Genomic DNA, 14,486 nt, shown 5'->3' with positions numbered 1-14,486 from the left:
ACGCTGAACGGAATCCGCTATCGACCTCGATGTTGTCCTTGGGCGTCCCTTCTCCCTCCAGAGTTTCCCTCGGTCACCCTCGGCAGAACATCGCTTTGAGATGAAAAGGAAAATGACTGAGGTGACTGGAAGGATGGCGTTTGAGGGGCAGGGAAAGGGATATACCTACATAACAGTAAAATGATTACCTACATTTGGCAATGATTACCTACATGAGGATGATGCGAGAAGAAGAAAAAGAAGTAGAATAATGATAATGATAATACTAATAATGATAATAAATAATAATGAGTGATATTAATACCTATAAAAAACAATGATAATAATAACAATGATAATTATAAAAATAACAAGAAGAAGAAAGAGAAGGAGAAAAAAGAAACAAAAAAGAAAAGATGGCGTGGATCGCAGAACTCCTCACCTAAATGTCCTCCTCGCCCTTCCTCCTCCTCCTCCTCCTCCTCTTCCTCCCCATCAAAAGCTCCCCAAGGAAGGCTGCCACGGAGGCTCCCCAGCCAAGACAAGCCACAAGGAAAATGCCCTGAAGATGGTCCAAGGTCAGAGGGATGACCCCGCTGTCTACGGCTTCGTCAGCGCCTCCTCTCGTGTCCTGCGGCGGGAGGGAAGTTTTGTGGGCATCTGTGTAGACGGATTGCATACGCATGCACACACGCAAACGCATGCACTCGAATACACTCACATACACACAAACACACACACACACACACACCAACATATACACACACAGAAACGCAAACACACACACCAACAAACACACACACGGAAACACAAACACACACACACTAACACAAACACACACAGAAACGCAAACACACACACCAACAAACACACACACGGAAACACTAACACACACACACTAACACACACACACAGAAACACAAACACACACACACATATATGAAAGGGCGAAAAGTTTTAGCCCAAACCGGAGCCGCACAAAGCGAGAATCCCCGCGAATCGCGCCGAGGAAGAGCACGACCAATAAACAGTTAAGAATCAGACAGATTATCCGGTTCTGATGAATCACAAGGGTGCGACTGTGACTGCTTGCTTGTGTGCACTGATGGTAGTCGCTTTAAGGGTATGTAAAGTATTACGATATTAGTAAAAAAGGAGGAAAGAAAGAAAGAAAGAAAAAATAATGTTATATTGCATATCAAGGTGAAGGCTGCCTAGATATGTATATGTATAAATAGTTACTGTCATTATCATACATTCTTTCGTTCGTCCCCTCCTTCTATTACACAGACCCTCCCACCCCCCCGCCACCCAGCCCCGCCCTCTGACACCCAGCTCCGCCCTCTGCCAACCAGCCCCGCCCCCCCGCCCCCGCGCCACCCAGCCCTGCCCTCTGACACCCAGCTCCGCCCTCTGACACCCAGCTCCGCCCTCTGCCAACCAGCCCCGCCCCCCCGCCCCCGCGCCAACCAGCCCCGCCCCCTGCCAACCCGCCCCGCCCCCTGCCAACCAGCCCCGCCCTCTGACACTAAGCTCCGCCCTCTGTCTTCCAGCCCCGCCCTCTGTCTTCCAGCCCCGCCCCCCTGCCAACCCGCCCCGCCCTATGTCTTCCAGCCCCGCCCACCCACCAGGCTGCCCCCCCCCCCCCCGCCAACCCGCCCCGCCCCCTGCCAACCCGCCCCGCCCCCTGCCAAGCCGCCCCACCCCCTGCCAACCCGCCCCGCCCCCTGCCAACCCGCCCCGCCCTCTGTCTTCCAGCCCCGCCCCCTGCCAACCCGCCCCTGCCCCTGCCACGCACCTGGTCTGCCGCCGCACGCCTGAGAGACTGCAGGAAGTAGTGGCGAATGAGTCCACTGTCCCTCAGCCTCCCGAGGACCTTGTCGATCTCCTCCTTGAGCGGCGAGTGCCTCTGGACGGCCAGGGCGATGCTGTAGGGCGCGAAGCACTCCTGGTGGGGAAGGGGGGTGTGGGAGGAGCAGGGGAGGGGGTGTGGGAAGGGAGGAGGGGGAGGGGGAGGGGGTTGTGGGAGGAGGAGGGGGAGGGGGAGCAGGGGAAGATGGGAAGGGAGGAGGAGGAGCAGGGGGAGGGGGATGTGGGAAGGGAAGAGGTGGGAAGAGGCAGTGAATATCAAATCAATTGTTTTTTAAAACACATAATCATATAGGTAGTGTGTGTGTGTGTGTGTGTGTGTGTGTGTGTGTGTGTGTATTATACATGTGTATGTGTGTATTGCGTGTGTGTGTGTGAGTACGTGTATGCGTGTGAGTGTAAAGAGCATGTGTGTGATTGTAATGTGTATATGTATGCATGCGTGCGTGTGAACATATGTGCACGTATGTGTATGCGTATGCGTGTGCATACTGTACGTGCGCGTGCGAGCAACCGGGCCAGAAGCGAGCACCTTCATCATCCTCGTCGCTGCCACGCCCTTGCGAGTGAACCTGGAGGCGGTGACGTACTCGATGTAGGCGCTGTTCTGCAGGAACACGCCGCGGCCATCGAGCACCTTGGGCAGGATCGTCTCCACTGACTTGTGGCCTTCGTAGGTTTGGGTCAGGGCCTGGCGGGGGGAGGCGGCGCTCAGGGGCTGCAGGGAAGCATTGCGGGTGCATACACAACACGCACACATACGGACAATCGGACATACATAAACACGCATACACTTATCCGTACACACGCACATATATATACACAGACACACAAACATACATGCAAACACACATACACACGCACACAAACACACGCACACACACACAAACACACACGCACACAAACACACACGCACACAAACATACACGCACACAAATACACGCACGCACACAATCAACCCTTATCCGTGAATTATTCAAGCTTAATTCATAAGTAAGCTGGACACCATAACTCAGTGTTGTCATTCTAGCGATTTTCCCGCTGGTTCTAGAGTTTTAGAGTTATAATCCAGCGGGATTTAGAAATTCTGAAAGTTTACTCTGCATTCAGCGATTTTAAGTCCTTTTTAGCAGGAAAACGAGAGGCGTCTACTCATACCCAGCGCTTTTATTTTTTTTTTAAATCAAGTCTATCGGTTTTGTGGAAAGATCTACCACTGTATAGCTAGAAAAATTCTTTTTTAAAATGTACAGTGCCGCTCATATCATTCTTTTTAAAGGAATGTCTATACCATGGGCATTGGAATTAATTTCGCTGGCGCATATTACCCGTCTGTTATGAATTCGTCATAAGGGTAAGCAATAATTACCAAGAAAATAGTTTATTTGTCATAATATTTTCCGTCTAATATGAAACTGCTAATTACTGTCGTATAATAATTCTAACTATTGTTTTTTCATCATGTGAGCCAAATATTTTATTAATAGATTAATTTTTAAAAAGGAGAGCTGTAGATGTCTTCTATGAAATATTTTCTCTTGTTATATAAAGTATTTTTGTACTTGTACCATTGCTCTCTTCCAGGACTCGTGTGTCTTTACATGCTTAATATTCCGTGATAAACACTGCATGCTGACGGACGCTTCCTTGTCAGCCTTTCGATGATCTTAGAGGTGTAAAGCTATAATTACATGCCCTGTAGATGTACTTAATACTCTCCTGAATAACTTTCATCACAAATCTAAAAAAAAAAAAAAAAAAAAAAAAAAAAAATCTTTACAGAGATAGTATCGTAACTGCGTTTTGCTACATCCTTCCTTCCTCTTTCTGTTGCTGTCTCCCCTTTCTTTTCTCTCCTTTCCTCCTTTTCGTCTCTCTCACGTCCTTCCTTTCTCCTTCCTTTCCTTCCTTTCCCTTTCCTCCCCCTTTCTTCATGTCTCCCTCCTTCCTCCCTTCCCCCTCTCCTCTCCACCCCTGCCCTTCTCCCTCCCTACCCTCTTCTCCCCCTCCCTCCTTTCCTCCCTACCCCTCCCCCCTCCCTCCCTCCCTCCCTCCCCCCTCCCTCCCTCCCTCCCTCCCTCCCCGAACCGTCCTCACCTGCAGGTTCGCCTCCCCCGCCGAGGCAAGGGCCACCCTGTAGAAGTCCCCGAGGCCTGCCACCTCCAGCCCCGCCTTCCGCAGCTCCTCCACCGTCTCGATACTTGCCGGCGGCCGACTCACGATGATGAAGGCCGTGAGGTTGGTGGAGTAGGAGGCCGTGAGGATCGTGACGTACAGCCACAGCATCCCGACCGTCAGCTGGGCGGAAGGACGCAAAGGAAGGCGGGCTTGGGGGGCGTCGCAGTGCAGGCCGAAGGTGTAGTAGAGGCAGGACGCGAGGCTGGACAGGGCGCCGATCTCGGGGCCGCTTCAGGAGGGAGAAGGGGGAGGGGGAGGAAGGGAGGAAGGAGAGATAGAGAGAGGAGGAAGAGGAAGGAGGAAGGAGAGGGAGAGAGAGGAGGGGGAGGAGGGTAGCGGGAGAGAGAGGAGGGGAAGGAGGGTAGAGAGAGAGAGGAGGAAGAGGAGGGCGGAAAGAGAGGGAGAGAGAGGAAGGGGAGGAGGGAAGAGGGAGAGAGAGTAGGGGAAGGAGGGTAGAGGGAGGGAGGATGAGAGGGAGAGAGAAGAGGAAGAGGAGGGAGGAAGGAGAGAGAGAGAGAAGAGGGGAAGGAGGGTAGAGGGAGAGAGGAAGGAGAGGAAGGAGGGAAGACGGAGGGAAGAAAGGAGAGGGAGAGAGGGGAGGGAAGGAAGGAGAAGGAGAGGGAGAGAGGGGAGGGAAGGAAGGAGAAGGAGAGGGAGAGAAGAGGAGGGAAAAAGGAGGGAGACAGAGGAGGAGAAAGAGGGAAGAGGGAGGGAGAGAGAGAAGGGGGATGGGGGAAGAGGGAAGGAAGGAGAAAGAGAGGAAGAGAGAGAGAGGAGGGAAGAGAGAGAGAGAGGAGGGGCAGAAGCGTAGATGAAGAAGGAGAGGGAGAAAGAGGAGGAGAAGGAGCGAAGAGGGAGGGAGGGAAAGAGAGGAGGGGGGGAAAGGGAGGGAGGGAGGGAGAAAGAGAGGAAGAGCGAGGAGCGAGGGATAGAGAGACAGGGTAGGAGGAAGGGAGGATGGAGAGTGAGGGAGGAGGAAAGAGGAAGGGAGGGAAAGAGAGGAGGAAGATGAGGAGTGAGTGAGTGAGAGAGAAAGAGGGTGAGGACGGAAGAGAGAGAGAGAGAGAGAGAGAGAGAGAGAGAGGAGAGAGAGAGAGAGAGAGAGAGAGAGAGAGAGAGAGAGAGAGAGAGAGAGAGAGAGAGACAGACAAACAGAGGCGGGCAAGCAAAGAACAGAGAAAAGTCTAATTAGATCACAGAAGTTTGTGATATGGAAAAAGATATATATATATATATATATTGAAAGCAAACGTTATGGAATGTTGCTCACGAATGCCGCACCACACGCCAAATGCCTCGACACCTACAGCGCACTGCCGCCCCTCGCAATGGCATACAGGAAGACGGCGTTGAGGGCCAGTGCCAGCAGGAGTGCCAGCCAAGTCCACAGCTGGAAGGGGAAGGCCAGGGCTTGCCAGCGGGGAAGAGGAGGCTCCGTCCGGGCCATGAAGCAACTGAGCTGAGGGGGGGGGGGGGGGGCTGCATTCATATTCGTGTATGGAGATGCGTTTGAGTGTCTGTATGTAAGGACACACAATCACGCTAACATATGCACATATATACATATGTATAATCAAACACACACACACACACATACACACACACACACACACACACACACACACACATATATATATATATATATATATATATATATATATATAAATATATATACATACACACACACACACACACATGTGTGTGTGTGTGTGTGTGTGTGTGTGTATTACATATATATGTATATATATATACATATCACACATACACACAAATATACATAAATTACATATATAGATATTTCTGTATATTATATATATTTGTATCATACATATATGTATACAGTATATATATATATATATATATATATATATATATATATATATATGTAATTATATCTTATATGTATATATTATATATAAATATATATACACACACTGTATGTAAATAAATAAATAAACACACACACACACACACACACACACACACACACACACACACACACACACACACACACATATATATATATATATATATATATATATATATATATATATATATATATATATATACATATATTCACACACTTATCTCTATATACAAATAAATGAATATATATATAAGTACACACGCTTACCTGTATAAGTAAATAATTATAAATATATATATATATATATATATATATATATATATATATATATGTATATATATATGTATACTTATACACACATGTACATACACATACACATGCACACCGCTGACAGAGCCCGAGCGCCCCGCCCACCCAACGCCCACTTACCCTGGAGTCATAGGGCGCCGTGAAGTCCACAACCGCAGCCCTTGTGATGGACACGTATATGCTGGCCGCCCCCAGGTCAGCGGAGCCCGTCTGCAGCATACCCATCATGCCCGACCACGACCCGTTGCTGCGCTCGTCGCCCCACAGCTCTCCTGCGAAGGGGGGGGGGGGGGTTAGATTCAGAAACGTGTGTTGGTGTGTGTGTGTGTGTGTGTGTGTGTGTGTGTGTGTGTGTGTGTGTGTGTGTGTGTGTGTGCGTGTGTGTGAATATGTGTATACGTTTGCATATATTTATACATATACTTACATATATGTGTATATATATGGATAGATTCAAATGCAAAATGTCGTGTGTATGTGTATATATCTATATATCTATGTACCTATATCTATCAATATATCTGTCTGTCGTGATCAGATTTGCAAACGGACTGGCACGCACGAGCAATTGTACATACAGAATAATAAAAAAAAACTACGAAACAAAAAAGATCACTGCAAAAGGCGCAAGAACCAGGGTGTAGACAAAAACAACTGCGTAAGACCACATCATTAACTGAGAAACGACCTTATGAGTTGAGACTGTGGTATTAAATAAGCATTTAAGACACTCGGAAATAAGGCACAACTATTTGCGCAGAAAAGCAACGAGTGAATTGTGTAGTCGCTAATTACCGCGAAGGTAAGGATGCGCACCAGGGGGAAGCCCGCCAGACGCGCCCGAGACAGAGAGGGCGCAGGCTGGGGTTCGCCGAGGCAACACGCTGTCGCCTTTTGTGTCTGTGTGATTTTTCTGAACTTTTGTAAGGACTCCCTTTGACAGAGAATTACAACAGTGACCTGTAATCTGATACAAAAAAAGGTAAAGCTAATTGTATTGGTTCGTGTATATGTACGCTGTCACTCTCCCAGTAAAATACAAGAACTCCCCCTGTTATTTCTTTTTCCGATTTTAGTTTTAGTTTAAGTTAAACAAACAGAAGGGCCATGAAAGAGAGAAGCAACCCGAATTATGAAGAATAAAAGATGCGGCAGTAATGGCCCAAACAATGTGATCTCTCAGGGCAAACAAAGTGATTTTTAAGTAAGAGTTGATGATTTAGTCTTTTTACATAAATGTGCAAAATAGACTATAAGCACCCCCCTGAATACACGAATGTTTACACAAGACTACATTCGTGCGCGCTCACGCACACACGAACAAGCCCTTACATAGTTACCATCGTTCACACATACACGCACACTTACACGTACACGCACGCACACACGTACACGCACATACACATACTCATGCACGCATACACCCCCCCCCCCACACACACACACACGCACATAAACCCGCGCACACGCACACATAATCATGCACATATACACTCATGCACATATACACTCATGCACATACACATGCACGCACACGTACCCGGACACAAAAGTGTACACGCACGCACACGCACACACACACACACACACACACACACACGCACATACATCGGCGTTTGGTTTTCCGTTCATGGTTGCCTCAACTATTAGGTTTCCTTCTCGGCCAATTGCCTTGATCTAATCGGACCACAGTGCTACCACAAACGAGAGAAAATAAGAACTCGAAAAGACATGTGAAATGTGGAAGTTGGGCCCGTAGAGTTAGAAGTGGGTAATTCTACCAGAGATTGGGATACATATCACTGACTTAACCGCGACATATCTATATATATAAGTGTATGTGTGTGTGTATATATATATATATATATATATATATATATGTGTGTGTGTGTGTGTGTGTGTGTGTGTGTGTGTATATATGTATATATATATATATATATATATCTAAGTGTGTGTGTGTGTGTGTGTGTGAATATGGTATGTTTACTTATTTATACATAAACATATATATACATACATGCATATAGATAGATAGATAGATATATTCAAAAGCAAAATGTCGTGTGTGTGTGTATACACACACACACACACAGCTATATACACATGGACACAAACAGACCCAAACATATGTATGCATATATATATGTACTGTATATATATATGTATATATATATATATATATATGTGTGTGTGTGTGTGTGTGTGTGTGTGTGTGTGTGTGTGTGTGTGTGCATGTGTGTTTGTGTGTGTGTGAGTATGCGTGTGTGTGCGTGTGTGAATGTGTGTATGTGTATATATATATATATATATATATATATATATATATATATATATATATATGTATATATCATATATATGTGTGTGTGTGTGTGTGTGTGTGTGCTGTTTATATCATGCCCGACCTATATTTATGTAAACATATAGATATACATTCACACACACACACACATATGAATATATATATATATATATACATATATAAAGATAAATATATTAACAGACAGATAAATACAAAGATAAATGAATTGAAATAAATTGAAATACAGAGAGATATATGAAAATAGATACAGAGGTGCACCGAGACAATGAAACAATTACCGACAGAGGCACACTGATTCAAACATGGTTGCAGAGATACACTGATAGAGATAAAGATACAGAGAGGTTTAGAGATACGGGAGACATGGAGATATAAAAAGAAAGAGAGAAAGAAATTTAGAAATACAGTGAAACATAAGGAGATGTGTGTGTGTGTGTATATATATTTTTTTAAGAACTAAAGACAGGGTTAGGAAAGCAATAATTACTTTCACATTTCAGCTTTTACCTTAAGATTTCTTAAATTCGTAAATCCTTAACAAAGTAAACTAGAACAATCACCATAGTAAAGTGAAATGCGTTATTACATTCATTCACTGACAACGCGTTTGTACGTGAGTGACTATGCATCTTTGTATACCTGTATGCGCATGTTCTCGTAGCGTTGCGTCTTTTATGTAAGGCATGAATACGTGTCTTTACGGAGGCATATACACGTCTGCCATACCTCGAGGGGGCTCCACGAACTCGATGGAGAAGTTCAGGACCTGACCCAAGACCTTCACGACGTCGATGTCGACGCCGTAGCGGGACGCGCCCTCTTCGTCGCGCGCGTAGAACACGTTTGGCTCCCACGCAAACGTTGCCACCTTCCGGGGATCAGTGGATGTGTGTGCGGGTATTTATGTGCAGACAGGGAGATGGATAGATTGGGAGAGGGAAAGAGAGAAGGAGAGAGTGGGAGGGAGGGAGGAAGGAAGGGAGTGAGAGTGAGAGAGAGTGGGAGGGAGGGAGGAAGGAAGGCAGTGAGAGTGAGAGAGAGTGGGAGGGAGGGAGGAAGGAAGGCAGTAAGAGTGATAGAGAGTGGGAGGGAGGGAGGGGGAGAGAAAGAGAGAGAGAGGAATGAGAGTAAAAGTGAGAGAGAGAGTAGGAGGGTGGAAGTGAGGGAGGGAGGATAAGAAAGAGGGGCATAAAAAGAGAGAGAGAGATTATGCTATATTTGATTATCAATCTACAGTGTTATAATTATTGTCATCAGCTTCTAAAGTTACAAGGCACTACGCGTGTTCTGACTCAGAAATAATATTTCTGAAGACGATATGAAAACTATTCTGTTGAACTGGAAATGAACAACAGCCAACCCAAGTCACAATCTCACAGTTCGTAATTCATAACCCGTAATCTATAGTTCACAGCCCATAACCCATGACCAACAGCCCGCAAAGCTCACCAAAAAGCCCACAATCCATAGTTCAGAACTCAAAACACACAGTCCACAATCGAAGACCCACAACCTTTGGCCCACAGTCTATAGTTCTCAACCCACACTCTACAACCCTACAGCCTATAACTCGCAGCCCATAGTTTACAGCCCGAATCCCACAACCCACACATACCTTCAGGACAGCGCCTCGGAGATCAGCCAGCTTCTCCTGACGCAGCATCCTCGCCGCCGTCGCGAGTCGCCCGCCTCTCCAAGAAGTCAGAAGGGCGAAAGGTCGCTCTTGGTGAAACTGGTTCGCATAAAGAGCCCAGTCGCCCCCTGGACCCGTCTGCGCGCGGTGGGGAGGTGGATGAAAGTGGATGGAGGTGGGACGAAGGAGGGAGAAAGTGGATGAAAGTGGATTAAAGTGAATGAAGGTGGATGGAAGTGGATCAAGGCGGTGGAGGTAGATGGAGGTGGGTAAAGGTGGACGAAAGAAGATGAATGCAGAGAAAGGTGGAGGATGAATGAGGAAAGAGAATGTAAGATGAAAGTGGATGAAAGTGGATGAAGTTGGTTAGAAGTGGATAAAGCTGGATGAATGTGGATGGTGGATGAAAGTGGAGGGAGGTGGATAAAAATGGATAGAAGTGGATGACCTCATTGCAGATTTTCGAGGGAGGTTTACCATGGTTACTAAGCAGGTCGCTCCGTCGGCTGTTCCTTTGACCATTCTACCTCCCCACTTACATGCAGTCTATTTATAGCTTTATTAGTTATATATTGAAGTCTTTGGTGTGATTTCATTTTGTTTAGTTTATATTTACATAAAGTACAAAACCAATGCTATTCTAACAGCCTGTATCCTCCCTAACTTCAACTGGAATGCAGTTCATGTTTAACTTATCATTATTATTATTATCATTATCATTTTACATTCACTCGTCAACACTATTGAAATTATTACTTTCAGTGCTATCGATGCTTAACACTACACAGAAGAACAGGTATGATTATTGAAGTTGAATTGCCCAATGTATAGGCACTTTTTCGCTGTGTTGCTTCATCGGAGCCTGATGAAGCAACATAGCGAAAAGGCCTTCCTGAACTTCCCTTCGTTGTTCTGTTCCCAAGTAGTATACAGCGATGTAATTCTATCTCATAGCATTGCAGCGTCTGTGTCCTTACCTTCACTAAACCCAAGATGTGCTTTGTCCTTCTGCCTTTCGGAGAGGCGGACAAAAGCTCCAGTTCCGCCATTGAGAAACCCGTTACTACAAATCTACAAGAAGGAGGTAAAAGATTTGGATTAGTGCGTCTATAACATGAACAAAGAGGGACGGGGAGAGAGAGAGAGAGAGAGAGAGAGAGAGAGAGAGAGAGAGAGAGAGAGAGAGAGAGAGAGAGAGAGAGAGAGAGAGAGAGAGAGAGAGAGAGAGAGAGAGAGAGGGAGAGAGAGAGCGAGAGAGAGAGAGAGAGAGAGAGAGAGAGAGAGAGAGAGAGAGAGAGAGAGAGAGAGAGAGAGAGAGAGAGAAAGAGAGAGAGAAAGAGAGAGAGAGAGAGAGAGAGAGAGAGAGAGAGAGAGAAAGAAAGAAAGAGAGAGAGAGAGAGAGAGAGAGAGAGAGAGAGAGAGAGAGAGAGAGAGAGAGAGAGAGAGAGAGAGAATTGATCATCATTATATATTATTCATTAATCATTATTATTGTCATTATCATCATAATTATTACTATAATTATCATTGCTATCATCCTTAACATTATTATCATCAATATCAATATCATTATAACAACAATAGTAATGATAGCCTAATAATAGTGACGATAGCCTAATAATGATAATGATAGTAAAATAACACTGGTAGCAATAATGATAATAAAGATAATAATGATAATAAAGATAATAATGATAATAAAGACAATAATAACTATTACCAATGCCATCATTATCATCATTACCAGCATTGTCATTATCACTCTCATCCTAATTCCCACCGCCATTATCTCATCACTATCATTAATCAGGTCATCATCATTATCTCTTACATGCCCTTGTAGTTCCACCCTTCGTCCTGTGATTGGCTGAGATCGAGGAGGTGGGCGTGGTCACCGAGGAGGATCAGGTAGGCGGCGCACCGTGACTCCGCCCTCAACGCCAGCCGGAGGTCCTGCGGGGTGTTGACGCGCACCAGCTGGGCGTCGCGGGGGGGGGGGGGGGGGGCACAGTGAGAAAGGATGGCAACGGCTTTGTAATTCTATTTTGCTTGTTACTGATGATAATGATTATTATCATTATTGTTTTCACTTTTATTATCATCATTATTGTTATCATTAATATCATCATTAAGAGTAATGATAGTAAGAATATAATGATTATCATTTTTATTGATATTATTATTATTACAGTTTTGTTGTTGGTGTTGCTGTTCTTGTTCTGATTTTTAAATCATTATCATTACAATTATTATTATTACCATCACCGTCATCATTTACATTATAGAGAAGAATGACAATAACAATGATAATGATAACAATCATAGTGATAACAATAACTCTAACTAAAAGGTGACTCTTTAAACAAATTAATTCTAGTTAGTCTTACCTTTCACTAAACCTATTTTCTTTTTACTGTGTTATTCTAAGAACACTAAAGCGAGTGTTGTCAATCGCCTGACCTCCGAGAACTGTTGGGATGACTCACCCTTCGAACACTGCTGAGGTCTAGAAGGTGAGTAAGCTGCGACTCGTACTCATTAGACTCATCGTGAACAAGGACCAAGTCACAGTCCTGCAGCTCGTTTTCTATTATCGCCTTCAGGAGTTCATCTAAGGAAGGGGAGACTGAAGCTTCTGAAAGACTTGTATCCTGGTACGTGAATCGGTTCAGCGTGGCAGTGGCTTCGGCAGGAGGGGTTGTCCTTGGCTCGGTTTCCGTCGAGGTTCCTTGGCCGAGGCGAGCGAGGAGGCAAAACAGGAGCAGGGCCGCACAGGACATCGGCGGGGGGTCCATTTTCGCCTTCTGTAATGGAACGTGTAAACCATAAAGGAATAGAGGTAATTTCTTTTAAAGTTGATTCTAAAAAAAAGAAGCTTTTGTTAGCTCTGCATCCATTGTCATCTGAGCGTCTCCAAGGAATATGAAACTGCCACACACTCTGGTCAATTGTATCATCCGTACAGCAATAGATCTGTGTTGTGGTGTTACCTATATCTGAAAGTCTTAGTAGTCAGAAAAATACAAATAACGTAATCCATCTCCTCAGACCCGCAGCTTTCCTTTTGCATTCCTCCTCCTGCCTTATGATGTAAACAGAGTGCTTGGGTGCATCGAGTGTTGTGGAATCAGCAAGACTACATTTATTCTTACAGTAAATTATTATTATTATTTTTTTTTTACACGATGAACTAATAGCTTCACATACTAAAAGTCCCATAATTCGGTCCTTAACATGCGATATAGGAAGCATAAAATTTATATCTGGGAATGGTAGATATTAATCAGATTTGTTAACTCATGAAGTTACCTCACCGCTAGCTCAGCCAAACTCTCTAGAGCAGTGGTTCTTAACCCTTTAATCACCACGCCCTTTTAGGAATTTGCACTTCCCTCCGCGACGGCCTTGCATCTGTTAATAAAATTCCCTCTCAGACTTTAAAGAAAATTATAAGTACGTTTTGTGAGAGAAATTATTGACTTTTGCCGATGGTTCGCGCCCCCTTTGGAAAATACTGAAGCCTCCCAAGTTAAGAACCACTGATCTAGAGCATTTTTTATCACATTAGTACCCTAAAGAAAACGCTGTAGAGTTTGTTACTGTGGGAGTAAGTGAAATGACAGGAATCTCTATTCGCTCAGCCTTCCTCTTACCTCTTCGCGAGATGTTACCCTTATTATATATATATATATATATATATATATATATATATATATATATATATATATATATATATTAATGGTAAAACCCTCTACCGTGTTGATACTACGGTAGAAAAACCCACAATGCAGAAACTAGATTTATTTATAATGAGAGAACAGTTTCTAAATCCTGTTGGATTCCATCTTCAGAACTGAGCAGGAGAGGGAGAGGAGGAGATATCAAAGAGAGAGAGGAGAGGCAACGCCAGACCTGACCTCCCTTCGCTTCCGTTCGTCTGTTGTCGCCTGCGCCGCGTTGCCTCCCCCCCCCCCCCCCCCCTCGCCTGTTCAGTCATGAAGATGGAATCCAACGGGATTTCGAAACTCTTGTCTCATTATCAATAAATATTATTTGTGCATTGTGAGGTTTTCTACCATATACAGTGTGTTTTGATATATATGTATATAATATACATGTATAAATGTATATGTTTATATGTATATACATACACACACATATATATATATATACATACATACATACACTAACACACACACATATATATCCACCCTCACAACTTTCCCTCTCTCTCTCCGTTTCTCTGCTCTACTCTTCCCTCTTTCTCTCATGTATTCCGAAAGGAAACAGTGAAAAATGAATAAGTAAAATGAGAAGAAATATTAATCTTT

General features: G+C 44.6%; 1 protein-coding gene across 1 annotated transcript in view; it reads right to left on the bottom strand.

Moving 5' to 3' along the window:
- Nucleotides 1–421: 421 nt before the first annotated feature.
- LOC125034067 (glutamate receptor ionotropic, delta-2-like) overlaps nucleotides 422–14,486 on the bottom strand; it is an 18,715-nt gene continuing 4,650 nt past the window's right edge. The window contains exons 2-15 of the mRNA XM_047625709.1: nucleotides 13,338–13,418; nucleotides 13,093–13,145; nucleotides 12,642–12,959; nucleotides 11,987–12,132; nucleotides 11,133–11,226; nucleotides 10,138–10,293; nucleotides 9,224–9,390; nucleotides 8,801–8,841; nucleotides 6,323–6,474; nucleotides 5,334–5,485; nucleotides 3,946–4,255; nucleotides 2,381–2,539; nucleotides 1,778–1,927; nucleotides 422–610 (exon numbers count right to left, since the gene is read on the bottom strand). Coding sequence (XP_047481665.1) covers nucleotides 422–610; nucleotides 1,778–1,927; nucleotides 2,381–2,539; nucleotides 3,946–4,255; nucleotides 5,334–5,485; nucleotides 6,323–6,474; nucleotides 8,801–8,841; nucleotides 9,224–9,390; nucleotides 10,138–10,293; nucleotides 11,133–11,226; nucleotides 11,987–12,132; nucleotides 12,642–12,959; nucleotides 13,093–13,145; nucleotides 13,338–13,418 — 2,168 coding nt within the window. The remainder of the gene's footprint in view (nucleotides 611–1,777; nucleotides 1,928–2,380; nucleotides 2,540–3,945; nucleotides 4,256–5,333; nucleotides 5,486–6,322; nucleotides 6,475–8,800; nucleotides 8,842–9,223; nucleotides 9,391–10,137; nucleotides 10,294–11,132; nucleotides 11,227–11,986; nucleotides 12,133–12,641; nucleotides 12,960–13,092; nucleotides 13,146–13,337; nucleotides 13,419–14,486) is intronic.

This window comes from Penaeus chinensis, chromosome 17 (genome assembly GCF_019202785.1).
Source record: "Penaeus chinensis breed Huanghai No. 1 chromosome 17, ASM1920278v2, whole genome shotgun sequence".
In the NCBI taxonomy this organism is placed as follows: domain Eukaryota; kingdom Metazoa; phylum Arthropoda; class Malacostraca; order Decapoda; family Penaeidae; genus Penaeus; species Penaeus chinensis.
This window is presented reverse-complemented; position numbering and strand designations above follow the sequence as displayed.